Raw genomic sequence first — 22,440 nt, 5'->3', positions numbered from 1 at the left:
GGCTACTGCCATGCGTTTGGACCGGACGCTGGACACTGACCTTGTGATTGGAAGCGCTCCTGACTTAAATATCCAAAGCCGTCAAAAGAACACAACAACGACAGAAATAGAGATGAAAAGGTAAGAAATGAAACTGAATCTTAATTTGGCTACACTGCATAGCCATTTGATTCAAAGCTATTTTCAAGAACTTGAACCCTTTTGGAATACCCATTTCCCAAATGTGATATGGAGTTGCCATGGTTACACTCACTTTTCAACAGAGCAGCTGTCTACACCTGAAATGAAGGAATAAAGCAACATATTTTTCAGGTGTTTGATTAATGCGACAAACGTTCCTTTTGGTTCAGAATAGTTCGAAAAAATTGGAACTTTGGAAGCTTGGTATCCCTAAAAAGTCAATAGAAAAATTCCTCCACCAATCCATGCTTGTAGCTCATAAACCTTTTATTTAGCGATTGCACTGGAACAGGCCAAGAGAAAGACCTGCACACTCATTTTAACCCCAAATATAGAGCAAACTACCAGGTATTTTCATGATACTTATATTGAAATGCTACAGTTTTGGACACACCAATTTTTTAATCAAAAAGATGGATAGTATGCAAATTGGAATTCATCAATGGAATGCACATCACGGTGCGGAATGGGTTAAAAAACTGGACTGGAAAATATAGTGAATGACAAATAAACAAACAAGCTTATTTGTTTATTGAATGGTTGGTATATAAGCCATCTTATTATCCTATACGGCAGCGCTTGCTTTGTTATTGGACATTTTGCACATGAAAGCACCATATTTTATGCATGTTTAAACATTGTAATGCGTTTAGCACCTCTTAAATTTGCTTAAAAAACTAAAATCTAGCTGATGTTTATTATTGCAAAATAACTAGCATTTTTCTAATTGAGTATTAAAGCAAACTTTAGTGTGCAACAGACTCCAAGATGAAGGTTCTCCTCAATTCATTATTTAGATTTGGAATGCTTAAACTCGGCAGTTTCCTTAGAATTCATGGCATATTTTTTGTAAAACACAGACTTACACGGCGTGAGGCATTTTCACTAAAATGAGGAGATAATTTGTCTTTGTTGCAGAAAAACATCTGACCCTTTAAGCATTCCCCTAAATGTCAGCAGTAATTGCTTTCCCTAAAACTCCCCTGTGACACGAGCGGAGTACTGAGGAGATTTCAGGCTCTAGACAGCTTCCTCACAGTCAGAGACACACTCAACGTTTATTTTGGGCACATCTGCCAGAAATGTCACCACTGATGTGATGTTATAAAAGAGGTTAAAGATGACATACATGAAATAATAAAATGTATATATTTTTCGGAAGGTTTGAACCTGAGAGGAAGTGCTATAATAAACTGTCGTATTCAAGACATGTCTGTAGATGTCTATAGGTGGACTTTAGGATGACCACCAATAGGTCTGTTGGAAACATATTCGATATTTTCGAAATCAAATATTTTGGAGTGATCGGCGGCCATTTTCTCAATCATCAATTTCTTTGACGCAAACGCACACTAAGCTAGGGTAAAAGACTTTCTTAAGAAAACAACCGCACACTTGACAAAGGGTTTGTTGCTGAAATGTTTGGGAAAAAATAAACTTTTAGGTAATGTGCCGTCATGTTCTTATTTTCAGACTAAAATGTGACCTTTAGATACACATTGACTAATATTGGACGATTTCTGACAAAATCACTGTCAAAACGTCACGGCATATCACAGTAGTAACAGTCTTACAGGTACAAAACCAGTCTTACAGTAGGAAATTTACAAAATATTTTCAGGGAACAGGATCTTTTAGGGATGTTACAATTTCAAATCTCACTGTACGGTAATACCTCGGTATAAAGTATTTATTTCAATATTTAAAGTGACAAATTATTTCTTTATTCTCTTATCACAACTGTTGCTTAGAGGTATGAGTTGTAGTATGACATGGGCTTTTTGTAAAATAAAATAATTGCACCGGATGGACCTTGACAAATATAACATCTATTACTTTTTCTAACATTCTCTATGTTAGGCACAGTCATGTGACCATGATAATATTGAGACAATTTTGCTATTGGTATAACACGATATCGACAATATTGTCACATCCCTATGATCTTTACTTATTATGATTTTCGGCATTAAAGAAAAATCTATAATTTTGTATTTAATATTACCAAGCTATAAGACTGGTTTTGTGATCCAGGGTCACATGCTGTATATAATACAGTATATTATTTTGTGAAAAATTTGAAATATATATTATAAAATATACAATATATAATATGCCATCTGTCGTTCACTTTTTGGCATACATGTTTAAAAATATTTTAAGAAACTGGGTGTACAGCAGGTGCAGTCCTTCACGTTATATACAGTATGTATAATATAGTTGATAATAAAACAGCGCAGGATTCTGGAGATCCCATTCATTGTCATTTTAATAAAGACATTCACAATTAAGCAAATAGCTATATAAATTGAATCTCTAGTTTATAAAATGTTTAATTCAACAAGCTTATTTCTTGAAACATACGTTTTAGCATTCCTGTTCATTGTGGTAAATACTCGGCTGGTGCAGAACCGGTTTTCAATCAGTCATGTGCTCTTGGGTGCTCAGTTCTTCAGTAAAGCGTTTTATCCAATACCCTGAGCCATAAAAGCCATGTGACTAATCATTTTGGAAGATGATGTCATGACAGTTTTGATTTGCCGATGGCACATACGACCATACACATCCCCAAGCCCTTTAATGACCTTTAGTGACTATTCTGACTATAGACTAGCCACTAAATTAAGCAATAGGCTAGTGAAAAGATTAATATTATCAACTTTTAAGTAGGATTTTCTGTGAAATTCTTGACCTCGGCTGAAGTCACATGATGTACATATGCCCAATATGATTGATTCCGGTGGGTACGTTATTGAACTCATAATAACACACAAGAAGCATTTAGATCAATACTCAATAATTCCCAAAAAGCTTTGCTAATAACATAATCATTTGTATATGTAACCGGTCCTACCCGAACTGGCATTAGATGAGGCGTGTGGCACTCTAACAAGGAGGCTAAACGGCATCAAAGAAAATAATGTACCCACCCTGTGACCACATTTCTATTATGCTTCAGTTTCATTGTATTGACTAGCGTGTGTGTCTCTCTGGAACTAGAGCTCTGATAAGGAGCTGCTTGAACGGCCAGTCAACCATGTCTGTGTTATGTGAGAAGAGTAAACCGAAGATAGAAAGATTAATTCACCAAAGGATTGTGTGACAGAGGTGTTGTTTTCGTTCATTCAGGGGGTAATCTCATCAAACATCAATATACCGTATGTGCATTTCTGTTTGCATCCTTTAATAAACCTCCAACAAACAGGCTTTGTATTCTCAAATGTGTGACATGTCACTCATCACACTGTTCAGATCAAACTGAAATGATCTCAGATCTCAGTTTCTGGTTTAATGTTGCCGTTAAAAAATGCTGTAGAAATTACAGTAGTTTGCCAGTAACTTACCGTGGATTTCAATTACAGCATAAGTGCTGTATTTTCATTTACAGCAGACATGTAAGTATTGTATTTTAATTTACAGTATAAGTTTCAACACCCTAACTTGTGAAACTCAGAATGAAGAAGAGACTGGTCTGGGTACTGCAGTAGCACAGTTTTAGCTCTTCAATGTCACGACAGACATTACAGAGATCAAGCACCCCTGGTTAAGCACTAAGCTAAACCAGGAACACTTCCCATTAAAACTAATGTTACATCAAATAGTATGGAATGGTATTCTACTAACCAATCTGGTTCATAATCGGACTGATTGTGGATTCTATATAAGACAATAGCCAGACAAGTCCTCATCACAACAAGCTATTAGCTATATACTTTGGGGATAGTTCACCCAAACATTTTAATTCTATCATTATTTGCTTTGCCCTCATGTAATTTCATACCTGTTTAAATGACTTTTTTACTTTGTTGCGCAATAGAACATTTCCCACACCTTATGCATGACAGGGGAGAAGTCAAGAACATGAATAGAGGAAAGAAGGTTTCACTGGGTTTGTCGGGTAGGCATCCTCTGGGTTTGGGGGATATATGATTATAGAAATACATAGCATATTTATACCTTTCTTTTCTATTATTAGAGGGACATCTGATCGTGTGCCCGATCTTACTTTCATCGCATACATTATCCTGGTTCAAAGACGCCTTTTGGCTGAGAAAGATATTTGTAAGAAAGTTAGCAATTTTCAGTTTTCATAGTACATAGGTAGTCAAAAGGTGCACTAGAACTAGATTTTTCAAAATATCTTATTTTGGGTTAAAATAAAATCACATTTCTACTATGGGGGATGAACTGAAAACTTTTCATAACAAAAATGTGCTGCCTTTTTATCTTTTATATTAATTTCATTAATATTCATTAATCATTTTTAAGATTGTTTTATACTAAGCTATAGCTTATAAATGTTTAGTCTGTCAAGATGCAACATGTTTTTGTTTGGATTTTTAGGTGCTTGGGGTCAAGACATGAAAATAAGTTCCCCACGGCCCCCTCATGGCTTCGCCACTGACCTGTGTTTTTTATACACCGCTTAGTGTCAGGGTCTTGCTCACTCTGTCAGGGTTTATTCTGAGGAAAAACGCATATTCCTTGCTAACAGAAATAAAAACTGGTTTCATTTTGAATTTCTAGTTTGGTCAAAATGTATTGTTTTACCAAGATTTGTTTCAACAGACTTATTTATAAACTCCTATTGTGTTTGTGTGTTTGTGTGAGTGTGTTTTCAAACTTTTTGATTTCAGTGTTGGTTATGTTGCTCTGGTGTGTTCCGGTACATGCTCTGATCCGTGTATAGCTGCTTTTGTGGCCCGTGAGACATGTGATCGGACAGAGGCAGGATGGATTCGCACGGACAGCATTGATCATCAGTCTTCCCATATTATGGCACAAAATTGTACATAAAGTTTGTTCGCCCTAGCAAAACTAAACCAGTCTGCGCTTCTCTAATCTATGAAAGCAATTTAGATTTGTAGAGATCTGATAACTAATTAAATATGGCACAGTTCTCATTAACAATTAAAAATCATTGCCCCCTTGTGGGTTTAGGACGGCAAGTAAAGTTGTTATTTACCTGCACTCATCTCAATACCCTCTCTCATTGTGTTTCATTTCTTGGCACTCCAAGGCAAAATATTTTTCGTAATCTTTCATCTTATATCAACTCTGAAACCTTATATTTCAACCCCCCGTTCTTCCAACTGCCTGTCATATAAAGAGATCTCTTCACCATTCATTTTCAATGGATCTAATCTTCTTTCCTTCATTCATTCTTTAGGCTTTACCCAGCAAAATGTCACAATACGAATGTAAAATGTAGCATTTAAAAAAATAAATCTGTTCTCTTGGCAGCTGTTTTTTATTTGAACGATAAAAACCTCTGAACCTTTTTTCAAGGAATCAGAATCATAAACCCAGCCTTAAATTCCAGAAAGTTGTCCATATTTTCTTCTTTACAATGTTTCTGTCGTGCTTTAAAATGCGTAGGCTTAAAAGTTACAATGGCAATGCACCTTTGGTATATGGTGTTAGCCTTTATGATCGTAAAATGAGAGATGCCATGGCCTTCTGTCTTGATAACTTTGAGGCGTTTAACATCAGCGAGGAGGCCATCCATTTATTTTTGTTACGGGAGAATAAACGGATACAAATTGCAAGAATAAATATCTCTCCAGCGTGTTGCAGCCAGCCAGAGAGTGATGACGCAGGGACCTCTATGGGCTTCCTGTGATGATGTCCGAGGTGAGCAAGGAAATCTCCGGAATGAGGTGTGGAGACTGGTGATATTCCCGGTGTGAGGTTTGGAGGAGAGCCGAAAACAAGCAAGACTGGAAAGCGGGTGAAACGCCACGAAGAACACAGACTTAGTCCAGGAGGAACAGGAAACAACTCAGGGATTCACCGACAACGATCTGACAAACATGAGACGAAAGACAGGGCAATGAATAGGAAGGTAAATTGCTTGTAGCTGCCGCTGATCACAGATGATCAACGATAATACCCACATGAAACAATCAGTGTAGTTAGACAGCGGATGACCAACCGTGACAAATTTCCCTCACTGCAGCGTGTAAATTCTTATAGGGTACCAAAATCTTTGGCAATATGATCTTTCTGCGTGAGGAATTTCTGCAAATACAGATTTTTGAGATACTGCAGCAGGTGCTTATTTAGCCGTCTTTGAGATGCCTGGATGGAAAAGTAAGCAATGAATCCAAATTCATTGTTTATAAAAGAGCCCACAGTATTGTAATGGTTTGCGTAAACCCACAATGGATGAAGAGAATAAACGTTAAAGATTGGATAAACAATTTATGATCGTGCGCCTTTCGGATAAGGATGTTATAGTTGAAGGCTCAAGTTCCACAAGGAACTGTAAACATGGCATTTGGCAAAGCATCACAAATGTTCCGAAAATACAAATAAAATACGATAATGTATGTACTTCTTCTTTTTAACCCAAGCTCAGCTCTGCCATTTGTATCGAGTATAAAAAGTCACGCCCTGTTTCAGTGTTGTTGTGAACAGATAAGTAGCTTTTTAATCTTGTTGCGTTGCGTCTGGGAAGTCAGCCGAGTCCCATCTATTTACAGTGTCGATTAAATTAAATTGAGAGAGACAGTGGAATAATTATTCATGCACATTACATGTGGTGCCTCCGGGACGGATCAGAAAAAATAAACTGCTCTCCGCTACAGGAGATTAAAAAGCAAGAGACGTCGTATTGTTTTCTATGTTAAAAACATGCAGATGCTTTTGGAACCCAGCGACGTGAGTGATAGAATGAGAAAGATACGTGAAACAAAACTAGAGCCATAGTCAATGTATCATGGTTTTGTGCCTCATAAGAGGAAACGACTGGATAATGTTGTTATCTGTTTTGCTGTTGCACTCCCAGGGGACAGAAGATTAACCTACTTTAAAACTGTAAAATAAAATGTTGTCGGTCTGCTGAACACAAAGGAAGATATTTGGAAGAATGTCAGCAACCAAACAGGTGACCGATCTCATCCCCCTTAGGGAAAATAAATACTACAGGAATCAATAGTTAATATTAGGTCGGTGAGTAAAAAAGAACTCTTAAAATCATGTTATTTTCTTCAGATCCAGTCATACATGTTCTGCTGATATTCTACCGTTCGTCTTGTCCGATAATCCACGTGTGAATAGAAGGAGATCACATTAATTAAATGAACATTGCAATGGATTTTCACTGAAAGATTAACATGCACCAAGTAGTGTATGTAATATGTATATTTTATACAGTTTTGAGCAAACTTCAATGCTGGATTTGTCATTAAACAAGGTTAACATTTTTTATTGATTTGTGAGTTCCCTGCAAGGTTCACACAATGATCTACCAGCTGAGCAACTGTTTAGGGGCACTGGGAAATAAGATGACATTGCGGGCTAAAAGACCAAATGTCCCATGTCATGCATGTCTATTAATAATTCTTGATAACCTCATATACCCCTATATCATTTCTGTTTTGCGTGCACCACCCGTGGGACAGCTTTCAGGTTGCCACGGTGATTTTCAGGCTCATTTAGCCTATTGGGCACACGCACGCACACATTCACACACTTCTGTATGTTTTCCATTGCTCAGACTCTCATGAGAGCAACCGTAATCTTCAAAGTCACCAGCTGTTTTAGTTTACGGTGGCCGAGGTATGACACCTCCACTGCCAGGCTGCTTCCGCTGAATTAGAGGTGACGCATGACAAACACACTTAAATATAAATGAGTTCCAACCTAAACAGCATAAAGACAAAGGACATAGACTGAGTGTGAATAATGCATGCATGCTGCTATTAAACACCTCAGTATGATGAGGCCGCTCTTCAAACACATCTATTATTGAGGAGATTATTGGAAATTAGACTCATGTTCTTATGAGCATTTCAAACTGTTTTGTTATTGATTCAGCGGTTATGAGAACCATTTGGCAAACACATTTACACAGTGCTTTAATCCCAAAATGTATAGGAATAGTTAACCCAAAACTGAAATGTATCCCATAGTTTCCCATGTTTTCCTTTCTTCCAGTTCAACTGAACAATTGGCCAAACACAATTGGCGTTATATTTTAGCTTTGTCCCTTTTAGCTCTTATATTTACAAGAATATCTTACAGAAGTTTATTCTACTAATAGATCCTATGACTACTACAAATGCTAATACAAAGTTACTAGTTTCAACAAAAGCCAGACAACTACCTGTTGAGAGAAAGAGAGAGATAGAGAGAGAGAGATAGAGGGTTAATCTTTTTTAATTTGTCTGTCAAGTATTCACAGATGAGATGGGTTTTAAGTAGTTTTTTAAGCTTGTGAGAGATGTGGTTGACCGGACCGAGTTAGGAAGAATGTTCCACCAGGAAGGAGTACGGGAAGGTGATTTACTCCCTTATGAGAAGGCAATACAAGACGCCGCTTGTTTGCTGAACGCAGGGTTCTTGATGGGGTGTAGGAGGGTGTGAAAGTAAGCCGGTGCAGATCCAGTGATAGTCCTGTTGGCGAGCATCCGTGACTTGAATCTGATACGGGCTTCAACCAGTAGCCAGTGGAGAGAGATGAAAAGGGGTGTCAAATGAGCCCTTTTGGGCTCTTGGAAGATGAGGCGTGCTGCTGCGTTTTGAACCAGCTGGAGTGGTTTTTAGCCTTTGCAGGAAGACCAGCCAGGAGAGAATTGCAGTAGTCCAACCTTGAGATCACCAGGGTCTGGACAAGGAGTTGTGCCGCATGCTCAGTGAGGAAGGGTCTAACCTTTCGAATGTTGAATTTACAAAACTAGGAACAGACAGGATTTAAAAAAATATGTGTTTAGCCAATTGTTCAGGTGAATTGGAGGTTAATGAGAAAGGAAAACAATCCTCTTCATGTACGTTTCAAAATGGCTGCTCTCCACCAAGGTGCATGCATACATTGACGTATTATAGGCATGCAGATGGGGGACTGATTACACACTATTAAACATTGCAGATGCGTTTTGTGGCTTTCCTGTGGCTCAGTGGTTAGAGAATGGCGCTAGCAAAGCCAAGGTCATGGGTTTGATCCCAGGAATTGCACATAAGTTGTAAGTTGCTTTGGATAAAAGCACCTGACAACGGATGAATGATAAATGACAACGGATACCTAGATGGATAAGAACAGGTAGAGATATCTACTGGAAACCCCAGAGAAAACTTTTCAGGAGAATAGATACTGTATATTTTATGATCACAATAAGTTTAGATGTAAGTGCTGTAAGTCTTTCCCTATTCTTTAAACGCAATGAAAAGAAGGCATTATATTAATAGGCATGCAAAAAGCATATACAATATTGATCAATTATAATTTTCTTGTGTTTACATAAACACAACTAGTGTTTCTCTCATGTTCTCTACGAAAGAAAGATGACCAAGTCCTAAACTTGGGATATACAGTAAATACTCCTTCCTGTGTGACATTTATCTCTTTCATATAGTTACATTGGGAAGAATGCTGGAACAAAACTTATGGCTCTGTCAGTGTGCAGTCTTGAAGTGTCAATCAATATCTCGATCATTGATGAGTCCTGCTGAGCGTCTGAGCACTTCTGCCAATCAGCTGATGGATGAGCTACAGCCAGGGGCACCATCACGAAATCCTCACTCGGAAGACATTTTGAACCTCTTGATAGGAACTAGATGACTTACTGTGCAACCATGTATATGGATTATACAGCAGTCTTTATGAGATCTACTTGTTCCAATTCGTTTTTTCTCCACCTGTTTCTTCACATCAAATACTTGAGAATTGACACACAATGCCAAGCAAGGTCAAAGCGAGCAACCTCTGCTCGTACCTGTTTTAGAGTTTGCTAATATGACGGTTAACAGCAACTAGAGAGCTTGTGCTATGTTCCTTGACTTACAGTACATTTGTATTTTTAGTTTTTTACAGAAAGCCATCCGAAATAGCCAGGACGGCGCGCCTCGCTTATGCCGCGGTAAGACTAGACTTTGAGTATGCGAAAGTCGTTCGGGCAGTGCTGCTAAAATGGCCGGGAGCGATTCCTCCATCTTTCACATTTCTGTACCGAGAGTTCATGCTGTGAAGTTTTGATCTTCTATTGGTCTCATGCACTCGCGTGACGCAAATTCACAGGTCAGAGTTCACCAATCTTGAACTTTGCTGCTTTGTTCGGACAGGCTTGCGTTTCCGGACTGTCGCATTTGCATGCGTATGACTGGAAGTCAATGGAACGAAAAGTCAAGTGTGACCGCGGCATTAGGCTCGCAAAATCTCTTTGTCACTTGAACAAGAAAGAAACTTTGCTAAAGTTAGTAGCCTAACTGTATTTTTAAATACAACAAAACACTTAAGACGCCGTGTTCTGAAAACTGTAAGAATAAATGCATGAAGTAACCACATGAATATGCTTTTTCTTTATATCCTACTAACTGTACACTGTTAACTTTTTTACTGTAGTTATGCAGCCAGTCGCCGTAGATTTGGCAACAATTTGTTCAAAGATAAATGAATATTAAACATTAACAAGACCTCATGCAAAGCCTTCTGGGAACCAGAAATCCACATAAACCTTTCCTTGTTCCCAAAATGCTTTGCAAGAGGCTGTTATTTTATCGTATTTGTTATTTTTTCCGGTAAGGATAAAGACTTGTCAATGTTTAATGATCATTTATCTTTGAACAAACTGTCAGTTACATGAATGTAAATCTACAGTAAGTTACTGGCAAACTGCTACCAGTAATAATGTAATTTCTACAGAGTTCTTTTACAGTGTATATCCCCAACCTCCATCAAAATGTTGGTTAGTAATGCTATCGGCTGTAACAATAAACTTGGAAGTAGTTTCGGAGTTCATTCAAATGGATAATAAAGATCATACATAGAAGGTTAATATATTACATCTGCGAATGTCACGAGTCAACTAAGAATCTTGAAATGTTTTGTTTCTCTGGTCGGTGCATGGGATCTTGACTTGTTTAGGCATTAACCTCTCCGTTCACCGCTCATAAAAAGTATTGCAAAAACCCTGTCTTTATAACAAATTCAATTATTAAGAATAGGTTCTTTACTTATTGCTGTTCTATCTGTACACCTATTGTTAAGGCACGTATAAAGACAGGCTGCTCCTCTATATTAAAGATGATGATGTCACTGCAAAGCGTCTGGCTCAGTCAGTGCTGCAGCCGCTATAAAATTATTCACTGTGAAGTTAACAAGCGTTTCGCTCTCACAGACTCTCTTATAAATAGACGTGTCTTAAAAGTGACAGGCCTTCTTTATCACCAGCCTTCGGCATATAAACTCATTTAGAAGATTTAGATACAGTATACGTTTTCATGCAGGCTGTAAATTAGGGGAATCTTAAAGGTTTCAATATCATGAAGTATGACTGGACTATTCCTATGCAACAACATTAAATTGAAAAAGAGATTCTTGAAAGCCTACAAAAAACTACAGCTAACTTATCTAAATTACTTTATCTTTGAACTGGTTTTAAAACCATTGATCCATTCTATTCAGTAACCCTGTTTTGAGGAACAGATGCACCACTATTATTTGCATATGTTAAAAACACAACCTGTTCTTAAATGATCACTCAAAGAATTTCAAGCATTCTTTATGTTCTAAATACATAATCTGGACTCATTACTCTTACGTATACAAAGCTTCAGAGTGGTTGAATGTCTTTTTAACAAATGTATACTTCATAAATTCACCTTAATAACTATGAGCAAAATTGCATTTATTAATCTTGATTCATTTCTATGAACTATTTACTTTTCACAATTTAAGTTAACATCAAAAAAAGTATTCTTAAAAAATGTAAACATATTTAAATATGTTCAAAACCTGTATAAATGAATTTGTTCTGCTAAACACAAAGGAAACAGATCTCATCACCCATTGACTCCCATAGTATTTATTTTCCATACTTTGGCAGTAAATGTGGGATGAGATCTGTTTGGTAACTGACATTCTTCCAAATATCTTCCTTTGTGTTCAGCAGAACAAAGACATTTATACAAGTTTGGAACAACCTGAGTGTGAGCAAACAACGGCAGGATTGTTTGAATATTCGGGTGAAATCCCTTTAGATTTTGGCTGCACACAGTCTATTTCACTTCAACGGGTCATTTTTAGGTCACCTTCATTTTTACAAATGAAAAACAAATTTGAATCCTTTGTTTAGATTTGTGGGCACAATTGTTATTCGCAATGTTCAGATAAATTCACTGCTAGAGGATAAAACACTTCCATAAAATGTTTAACCTTATCGTGGGTCAACAAACAGTAAAGTCTCTGTGATAATAGTTAATCGCAGTTAATGGTTGAAATGATGGGTGCGAGTAAAATGACTTCATAATGACAATAAAAAACTGTGATTTAAGTGATTTAATGTAGGTGCAACAGAAAATAAAGGATAAAAGAATCAGCCATATACTGAACCTTATTTAATGTCATATTCCATACATTACACTTGCGGTTGATTCAGTCAAAATGAATAATGTTAATTAAAATCAAACCAGTAAATTGGAATGTTACTACAAGCACATTTTAGATAGGCCTACTACATTCCACATAAATCCAGTAAAGGGGAAAACGTTGAGATGACCCTCAAAATGTGAGAGCAAGACCATTCTATTGGCAAAAATAATTTATTGTAATAAACATGATACCTTACTTGCTAAACAACAATTAATTGGTCTGCGCAGTGCTAGTTCGCATTTTGCTTCACTGATCCATAACCTTTACGCAGCAACTCATACGGGCATCATCTCCGTCCCCTGCGCTTGCACATATAGAAGTTTTAATGGCAGATGTAAGACTTGACGCCTGTATGGTCATTTGGGATTTTATCTCTATAAATGAAGGCTGTTGGAAAGGCTTGTGCGCAAAGACACTGGAAACGCCGTGTTCAGTTTATCTCCGGAGATCCAGACAGTTAACACTGTGTCCTGTGAAAAGCTCATCGAAAATATGTGCATCAGGTGGTCCAAAATCCCGTTCGCTCACCCCATGGCAGTGAAGAAACTCCATCGTCTCTCTAGTACGCGCCCACCATGACCGCTTCCACTTCTTTGGAGGGTCTCCGGTCCGTCACCAAAAAGTTGATCATCCCCTCCGACTTGATGAGCAAGTTACAGCCGAGGAAAAAGATCCCGAAGACTACAGTGAGGGAGAGCACGCACATCACTGCGATCTGAACTATTCTCATGACGAAGAGACTCCTCTCGTCCGGAGCGCTCGCCGCGAAGCCGTTATCCGTCACCACGGATGAGAGGTTGCAGCACAAGAGGATCTCGTCGGTCCGGTTGGAGAAGATCCCGCCGTCCGTTTGGTTAAATGTAGTATTCATGTCCATTTTCCAAAAGGCAGACTTTAAAAATACCTTCTAAAAGTTAAAGTCGCCCAAAGTCTTTTGGCCCTGGAAGTGTGAGCGCATGCAGAATTGTGGGGAAATGTTTGTTAACTCAAGCGCATCACATTCAGCGTCTCGTCGTTGGTGTACTGACGTCCCATGGCACGGTCCTGCACTGATTCTCGTGTAACTACATTTGATGCTTCTGCTCAGCATCACACCTGCTCGGTTAAAACCACTGAGAGAAACGATGGGAGGAGATAACTACTTTACACAAAAGTGCCGTTTGGCGTCACCTACAGCACAGATGGAACGTCACAATCTCACGCAGCCTCAAACGCGGACAGCTCGTTTAACCTTTAATATGCACATTTAGTTACATGTAGTACAGTTTTTATACTTCTTAAATTGGGTGTTTTGGGGGAAAATTGTCATAGTAAAGGAGATGGTGCTGATCATTCGTTAACAATGCACATTTGAAGAAAACGGGTGCAGAACATTTCAATTCGCTATTAAATAACCTTAAATATCACTAGGCGTGTGAAGAATAGAGATAAATCGAATTTAATTTAAAACTAAATTATTATAAATGTATAATTAAGGATAGAAATTAAGACGATTATTAAACCTTTGCCATCAAATAGTAGGCCTATGTATAGCTGTATTTGTTGTGAAGTGAATGACCTTAGTAACTGAATTAATTAATGTCAAATGTTACAACAAAATGTTAAATCTAATGACAAATGATGATGATAATAGAAATAACGATAATGTAGGTATAGTTTACCGTCCAAAAGTGTATTTTGTATTGTTTTTCTTTCTATTCATAAATATGTTGTTACTGTAAACGATCATAAAGAACATTTCCGGTCTGCTGTAGCCTACTGACATCCAGTGTTCAAATACTGAACTGCTCAAAATATGGTCCAGACCTAGGTCATAATATAAACGATCTTAGACTCAAATATTATACAGAGGGAACTATATGCGTGTCTAAAGACTAAAACATATGCTTTGCCATTAAAATCAATTGTTTTAGAATACTAAATATGATTTTTTGTTGTTGTAAATTGCTAATATATATGTGATTTGCATAGCAGTCAGTTAAGAGTGATGCTTAGGCTCGATAATAGTGTTATTACGGCCTCCACCAGCAGAGGCTCCAGGAAACTCACAGAATAAAATGTAGGCTATAAACGCTCAGGAACAGTTCTGAACTTTTTTGATACATTGTTTTTATGTCACGTAAAGAACTGGAATTGTTACAATTGTAACTATCTTACAACAAGCTGTAACGCATCACATCTTTAGCTCATTTCATTTCGTTTCAACGTTCATTAAAATGATCCTACGGAGCTATATTTATCAACATTGACCCCCAATGAACTTGCAAATTCAATCCAGCAACTCGTTTTTTTTACTTGTGACGTAACTGTCATCGTTACACTGTAGTTACAATGCGCACTGGACACATTTTGCGCCGAATGTTTATTCCCTGCCAGATTATAATCCCCCATTGAAAGCTACTCGATCAAATAGCCCCGCCCACACCCAATCCTTAATTTAAACATTGCAAATAAGTAATAATTTGGCAATCGTCATTTTTCTAAAAAGTGGAACACGTCTGATTCCGAAATGAAAATAACATATAAATAAAGCATATAGGCTACACTATATGCATCTATACATAATTTAAACAACTGCATATAATTAAACATTTTAGTATTTTCCATCTATCTTTAACATGAAAATGTCAGAAAAAGAATGAATATTAACGTTTTTAATGTGCATACCTATAACAGGCGTCCGCGATGCACTTGCGCATTGGTGTCTTCTGATGAACCCGCCTCTCCAGTCACAGCATCCTCACATTGAACCAAACGAATAGACACGTCTTACGATCCTGACATCACATGAAATAAATCAGGGGGCAGCCACTGTGTGTTACTGAGTGATCGTTTTGATAAAGGTATAAACTGAGAGCTTGCACAGGACACACGATCCTCGCATCTGACTCAAGAGATGAAATCTGGCCAGTGATGCGGCGGGGTAAAATGCATGCTCACATCTTCCCTAACAGAGAGACTGCTGTAAAGGACGGCTCACTTCACCGTATCAAGTAAATTCGTCCTGCTTGACTTTGAATAGCTGGAGCTATGTCGATTCGTGGAGTTATTATACTCGCACCGGGCGATGTGCACGAAATCGTGTTTCGTTTATAAATAAAGAGGAAACACGCAGCACGTTGTGAACTGGTCATCAGGAGCGCAAGATTCATCCAGTCTTCATTCAGTGAGTAGCATATAAGCGTCATTGCTTTACGTGATACTCTGCCTTCTATCCATTATACTGTATTCTGAATTCATCCAGCAGTAGCAAGAAATATCAATCGACCAAAGCAAAGATCTTGTAATGCTGTTTCTTCTGGGCTTTGCCATTTTGGGTATTGGGCATGCATGTATATTAAAAAAATAATCACAGGCATGATATGCTTAACGTTTGCATATTTACAGTAATGCAGTGCAATTGTGTGTATAAATGCATGCATACATATATAACAATAATTCATTCATGTATCAGATTTGCTTGGACAAATAAAAAGGAGCATGTGCATGGTTTGTTTTGTATACAGCAATTGAACAGTGTGATGTACAGTATTGGACAAATAAGCTAGTTTTACTAAAGCTAATTAGATAACTTGTGTTTTATATCTATATCTAGTGTTGTGACTTTGCACCCGATGGTAAAACTCAATAGTCTTATTAAAAAAGATTTGCACATTATCTGATGCACAGATCTGTACACCATCTCTGCATGACACAATAGCCTCAAGGAAAACAATTTTCACCCTTTGATTTTGCAGGGAAAGCTGCAGACTCAGAAATTCAAGCACACGTTCTGCGTCTGAAACTGCCTGAAGTGGTTTTACTGGAAGTGAGCTTTTTGTAAAAAAAGAAAACGCGTAAGAATCAGTGCTGTATTAAATTAGGGAGCTCCCAAAGCCTTGAGACACGCTTTTCCTTTTCCAATCGAGCTTTTTTGTCAAATGGGCCTAATGTAAAAAAAAGGAAGAATGCTCATAACCAGACAGATTAAACAATACTTTGACTCCCACAGAAGGAAAAAAGTCGGACAAAACAGTTCTGGGGCACTTTTGACTACCACTGTATTTCATCCTACTATGGGAGTCAATGGGACGCAAAATCTGTCTGGTTAAAAGTGCTGTAACGATTATGAAATTTGGCTGATGATTCATTATTAATTGCGATTATGGCAATTCATTGTTTGACAGAAAAGACTGAGAGATCAGGCTGATGCCGTCTTGCTGTGTAGATGCAGCAAATCTGGGATCACTTTAATATAATTTATAAACACAAAAAGTACAAATCTGATACAGCTCAAATTATGAAGAAATGTCATTTGAAAGTAACAGTGGATGTAAAATTCTGCACATCAGCCTCGTTTTCCAAGGATCTACAATCATTGCGGTTTTCGGAAATAATTGCGATGATGTCAAAAAATTGCGATGAGACGATTATTTATTAACTGTGGCAGCCCTAGTGGGTAAAAGCATTCTATCAAATATCTTTCTCTGTGTTCATCAGAACAACGACATTTATACAGATTTGAAACAATACCAAAGTGAGTAAATGAAGACAGAATTAAAAATTTTTGGGTGATGTATCCCTTCAATAAGATGAAAGGATTTCACAGGCAGGGTCGCATACTGTATGCCTGCTGTGCATCTTTATTCTACAACACACTTAAGCCAAAAGTGCTTCTAATCGGCTATTGAGGTTCTCTATGCATTGCAACCTTGTGTAGCTAAATACATGATCTATAATAAATGTGAAACTTTTTTAAGGTCTCATTACGGTAAATCTCAAACAAAGTAGAGCCCCAATGTTGAGTTAAAAGCCTCTTAATTAAGACTCAATCTCCTTAGGTTTTGAGTTACTGGAGACAAATGGTAATAGCTTTGAGGAAACCATACACCAGACCAAAGGATTTAGTGTGAGGTGACTTCACACCCAGTCTGGTGGTTAATCGAATCTCAGGGTGAAACCCGACAATACTCACATTTGAGATGTTGGAACATTTGGGTGTTGTTGGTGTTTTTTTATTATGTTGCCAGGTGGCTGCCAATTATTCATTAAACGGATTTGCGTCTTTAAAAATGTTCACAGTTAACCTCAATGAGAATATGCTGTTCAGCCACATGCTTGTACTAGTAGCTACGGGAACTATTGAGATGCTTTATGAACCACTGTTGCTGTGAAAAAAATCATTGGAATCAAAGGAGTTGACGTAACTCTCTATCAATGGCTCTGGATTAAACCATCTGCCAAATTTATGCACAACTGAAAATGTGCTTGTTTGTGATGCATTCACACTACTGGAGATACAGATTATTCTCAAGGATATGAACCCACAACACAAATAACTTTATTAAATATGATCAGGAACGACAACTGAATGTCAAAAGACTGAATAAGGGAGAGGTCATCCAAAAATGGAACTCACTCTCTGTATAAATATTTAGTTTGTTTGAACAAAGAGCAAGATATTAGGATGAATGCTTGTAATAGGAAAAATGACAATGGAAGGCAAAAGTGCCCCAGAACTATTTGCTTTCCTTCATTATTCAAAATATATTTCGCGTTCAACAGAACAAAGAAATATAAAGTCATTTTTCTACTATGTTAGTCAATGGGGTCCAAGAAATAAACAATTTCATCCTAAAATAACAAACAAAAAATGAAGTGGGCTAATGTTGACGTCTTCAACTGCACCAAAAAGTCCAAGGACAGTTGAATGTGAGTTTAACCTCGCATTGAACCTTGATAGCCTTCATATTATTCCCTGCTTGAAATATGGGGGTCAGTAATGTTCAGCAGATAGCGAGGGCTCATGTTTACAGATGGCTGCTCTATTAAACCAGCTATTCCTGAGGGAAGTTCAGCCTGGTGCCACTCCACTCAAACACAATCCTTACAAACGGGCAGATGGTCAGAAAAAAAAGCATTACCAGATCTAAGGTTCCAGACAGAGTATTTGTGATGTGACTTGTGAGCATGGCTGTGTACGATTTACTGTATGTTTTCGAATCATTTATTGTTTTTCAGTTGCGATTAGGTCCATTTTAGGGAAATTCTCTGTTATCGTAAGAAACGCATCTGATAAGCTGTAGGGCTATTTATGAATTAGTCTTTTAGATTATAAAAAGATCCTACTTCATGTGTTCTGTAATGCTTTCAGAAATAAATGATTTTTGCCAAGGTATGTGATAACATGAGAATAGTTTGACTGAATCACTTGCTTAGCTCCACAATTTTACATACAATAGGGGTGTAACGGCAGTACGGCGCCTACGGTTCTTGGCTCATGGGGGACTTTTAGTGCTATTTAGAGAACCACATTTTGGTGCTTCATACAGGCGCTTAACAGGTCCTTTATATGAAAACGGTGCTATATAGCATCTCGGTCACCCCAAAGAACCTCTGAAGAACCACTGAAGCCCCAAGATACGGTCCTATATAGCACTTACGATTGTTCTCCCATGATTACAAGCCAAGAACTACTTTTAGGGCTATATAGGACCATTTCCATACCCAAATGCATGCTTTGTTCTAAAGTTAGTTTTTTTACAAAAGACAAAATTCGCATTGCCTGTGATCTCTTAATTTGCGATGCAGGATCCACTAATAATATCTACTTTTTTCTCTCGCTCCAGTGGGATGACCCCTTGGTGTATGTCCTGTCCCATCAACCCCTGCCCCGTCTCCTGTCTGCCTGTGAATGCGTGACTCCAGCAGGCTGATGAGACGGTTCGTGTACTGTAAGGTGGTGTTGACCACCTCTCTGGTCTGGGTGCTAGTGGACGTTTTCCTGCTGCTGTACTTCAGTGAGTGCAACAAATGCGACAACAAGAAGGATCGATCGCTCCTACCGGCGCTGAGAGGTGAGTTCAAACATTCAATACACTGGTGAACACTGGTGAACTTTGCTCACCAGATGCCTGTTCCTTCATGTACCGTTAATTCCAACGCCGTTAAATTCCTGTCCTTACACGAACACGCTGTCTTGTAAATAGATTTAGGACTTTAAGCTGCTTTTAGGTTTAGATGTGGGCAAGAAACATAATCTTTTTCAGAATCTTTCTTTACTCTAGGACACCGTATGTCTTGTTCTAAATGTAGTTTCTGTGGTCTGTTTGTTGCTGCAAGTCAAGTGGACAAACAAAAAATGCTAATCTCGCCGAACTACAGTCTGTGTTGTATTTGGGATTAGATAATAGCAGGTGCTAGGGTGTTAAATTGCCACGGAAGGTCTAGCAGACATTGTGCTGAAAAAAGCCGTGCTTAGAAGCAGGCCAGTCTGTCGACTGTTTGTGCTATTGCTTGGGTCAGTTTGAAGATCACACTTATTGAGGTCATGAGCTATTAAAGAAGTTATCTAAAGGATTTGGCCTACAAACGCAAAAGGTTACGTTTCAGGCAGAAAAGTCTGTGCACACATAATATTTTGTTGTGTAACCCAAATCACCTTTTGGGTTATTTTAAGCTGTACTATTCAGGCTGTTGTTCTCTGTCTGCAGTAAATGTATCACTAAAAGGGCCACCATAAAGAGAGGATAGATGATGTTTCAACAACAGGCCTTATTGCTTAATAAATACCGGACTGGGATCAATGCAGTAATGCAGTGGAGAATTGTTACTTGCCTGCCTTAATTGCTACATCATTAAGTATACATCACTCTCATTGGCTGCATTTCAAACAAATGATGCAACAGAGCTTTACATTTAAAGAAAAGGAAAGAAGTGCTCTTTAGTGGACATCAATTATTCAATAGTCTTTCATAGCACTTTCTGTGGGCCTTGTGGTCTCAACTTTAGATTGACAAGGCATCCCATGAAATCAGGCAATAACAGCCCCCAAAACGATAGGTTACTTGCGTAACCCTGAAGTGAGGTATCTCACTATTGGAATCTATCGTTACCTAGTAACCTATCGTTCTCTTTCTAACATCGGTTCAGTATCTCTTTATGGGATATAGACCACTCCCGCATTGCAGACATGCTGTACGAACCTCAACACGAGTGTCGAGGTCCTCAAGTCGTCCTCACACTGAAGTAAAACATGCACTCGTGAAAGATAAAGAATAGATGTGTATATATTGTATATGATATATGCTTGTGGCACTTTATGGACACCCGCACTAAGGCAATATAAACAATAGTGGGACGTGAGATGCTTTTATGTAGCATCCTGTACCGTTCCCACACTGAGTGCTGAATGAGCTACATGAGACGTCTATATTATCTCATGAATGTGTGCGGGGATGCCCAGCTTGCAGCAGCACAAAGGTCCTGGAAAGAAAGACCACTGAACAGGGTCCAGGAGGTGGCCATTCCTCGGCACTGAGTGCTGGATGAGGGTGTAAATTTGCATCTTTGTTACGCATTCCAATCGTATTCGCCCTCCCGTGGGATAGTCGCTGACGTGAAATTTCCCTTGAAATCGTCAGACCAAGAAACGAAAAGCTGGATACTCGTTCTTAAGGATTCCGTCTTTTGTATGTACGCTCGTAGAACGCACACCGGGCACAGACAGTGTTACCGTGAAGAGAATGCTAGCAATTCAACAGCTCTGTTTGTCCCGATGTCTCTTTAGGAACAAACGCCGGATTCCTTTTTAGCGTAACTTTAGATCCAACCGATGCAAACTGCATGCACGCAAGATGTACAGACAGCGCGTGCAATTTGCTGACCCGCTTTGCTGTAGTGGGAGCAAGCAGTAATGCGGTCTTAAAAGAGAGACGCTGCAAATCCGCACTTTCCAACGGTTCAAAGGGATCTGTGAGAGCGCATCTAGAACCACCGATAAATCCCATGACGGGACCAGGGACTTAGTGACGGGAAGTATCCGCCTTGCCCCTTTAATAAACCGACATATCACAGGCTGCTGGCTTATCGGTCCTGAAGTCAGCCCCACATGACATGCTGAAATAGCTGAAAGATAGACCTTTACCGTCGAAAAAGCTCTGCCTTTATCCAATAGTTCCTGTGGAAAGCAAAGAACATCTGACACATATTAAATGGTCCGTCTCTGCACACCATCGTTATAGTCTTTATAATGGGACAATGCTTCCAGATTTATTTCAATAACATGATATTATGGGCTGTCCTTGTGTCCAAGTGGATGATATTTTTGGAAAGGTAGCTTAATAAGTCTGCAGTGTATGAGGGTGTATCAATTCCCAAGGTGTTCCGCATTAAGATTATGATGTGAAGGTTGAAGTTAGATGTTCCTGAGTCATTCTTCTCTTATATCAATGTCATACTTGCTTTTATTGTCATTGATAAATTACTCTCCATTAATAGTATTTAACAGGCTCTTTGGTCTCCAGAGTAATCTAATCTAAACCTTATCCAGCATACCACCAGGCTCAACAAGACCAATTAAAGGGATAGTTCACCCAAATATTAAAATTCCGTCATGAATTACTCACTCTCTAGTTGTACCAAATCTGTAGGAGTAGGTGAGTAAATGAAGACAGCATTTACATTTTTGGGTGAACTATCCTTTTAAATAGCACCATCAAGTCATCAATGATAGACTGATTGGTTGTGAAAAGCAGGTTACAGTACATCATGTATTTTCTTTGTATGTGTTGAAGTCAAATGACATCAAGCGGTATTACAGATTGCATTATTATTTTAACCCAAAAAAAGTTATAGCTTTAATAATAACTTAAATGATATGTTCTTCTTGTCAATCAGACTTAAAATGGGACTATTGCTAAAAAATATTACATTTCCAGTGCTTTAGAAGGAATGTCTTCACTTATCAAACATGTTTTTTTTATAATCAATATTTCAGTTGTTAATTGTTACATTTGTACGTTACAGTAATGTTTGACTAAAGAAGTTGATTTATCTAGTCCAAGCAGATTCTGTTTGATAACAGCAAATTAATTCTGTTTGATTAAGTCAAATTTCAAGGAAAATCTGTG

At 38.2% G+C, this 22,440-nt stretch overlaps 2 protein-coding genes across 4 annotated transcripts in view; one reads left to right on the top strand and one right to left on the bottom strand.

Annotated features, from left to right (window-relative positions):
* Positions 1-13,109: 13,109 nt before the first annotated feature.
* On the bottom strand, positions 13,110-13,427 carry rprma (reprimo, TP53 dependent G2 arrest mediator candidate a; the record flags this gene model as incomplete). The annotated part of the gene is made up of 1 exon (XM_079464984.1): positions 13,110-13,427. One exon carries the CDS (start codon positions 13,425-13,427, stop codon positions 13,110-13,112), a length of 318 nt encoding a protein of 105 aa, XP_079321110.1.
* Positions 13,428-15,281: 1,854 nt separating this feature from the next.
* galnt13 (polypeptide N-acetylgalactosaminyltransferase 13) overlaps positions 15,282-22,440 on the top strand; it is a 28,336-nt gene continuing 21,177 nt past the window's right edge. For 2 of the 3 annotated variants that reach the window (XM_079463511.1, XM_079463510.1), the window contains exons 1-2: positions 15,282-15,716; positions 19,159-19,386. In XM_079463511.1, the coding sequence (XP_079319637.1) occupies positions 19,224-19,386 (163 nt within the window). In that variant the 5' untranslated portion in view covers positions 15,282-15,716; positions 19,159-19,223. The remainder of the gene's footprint in view (positions 15,717-19,158; positions 19,387-22,440) is intronic. The other variant, XM_079463512.1, reaches the window with a different exon arrangement.

The sequence above is a fragment of the Barbatula barbatula genome (genome assembly GCF_947034865.1).
Source record: "Barbatula barbatula genome assembly, chromosome: 9".
NCBI lineage: Eukaryota > Metazoa > Chordata > Actinopteri > Cypriniformes > Nemacheilidae > Barbatula > Barbatula barbatula.
This window is presented reverse-complemented; position numbering and strand designations above follow the sequence as displayed.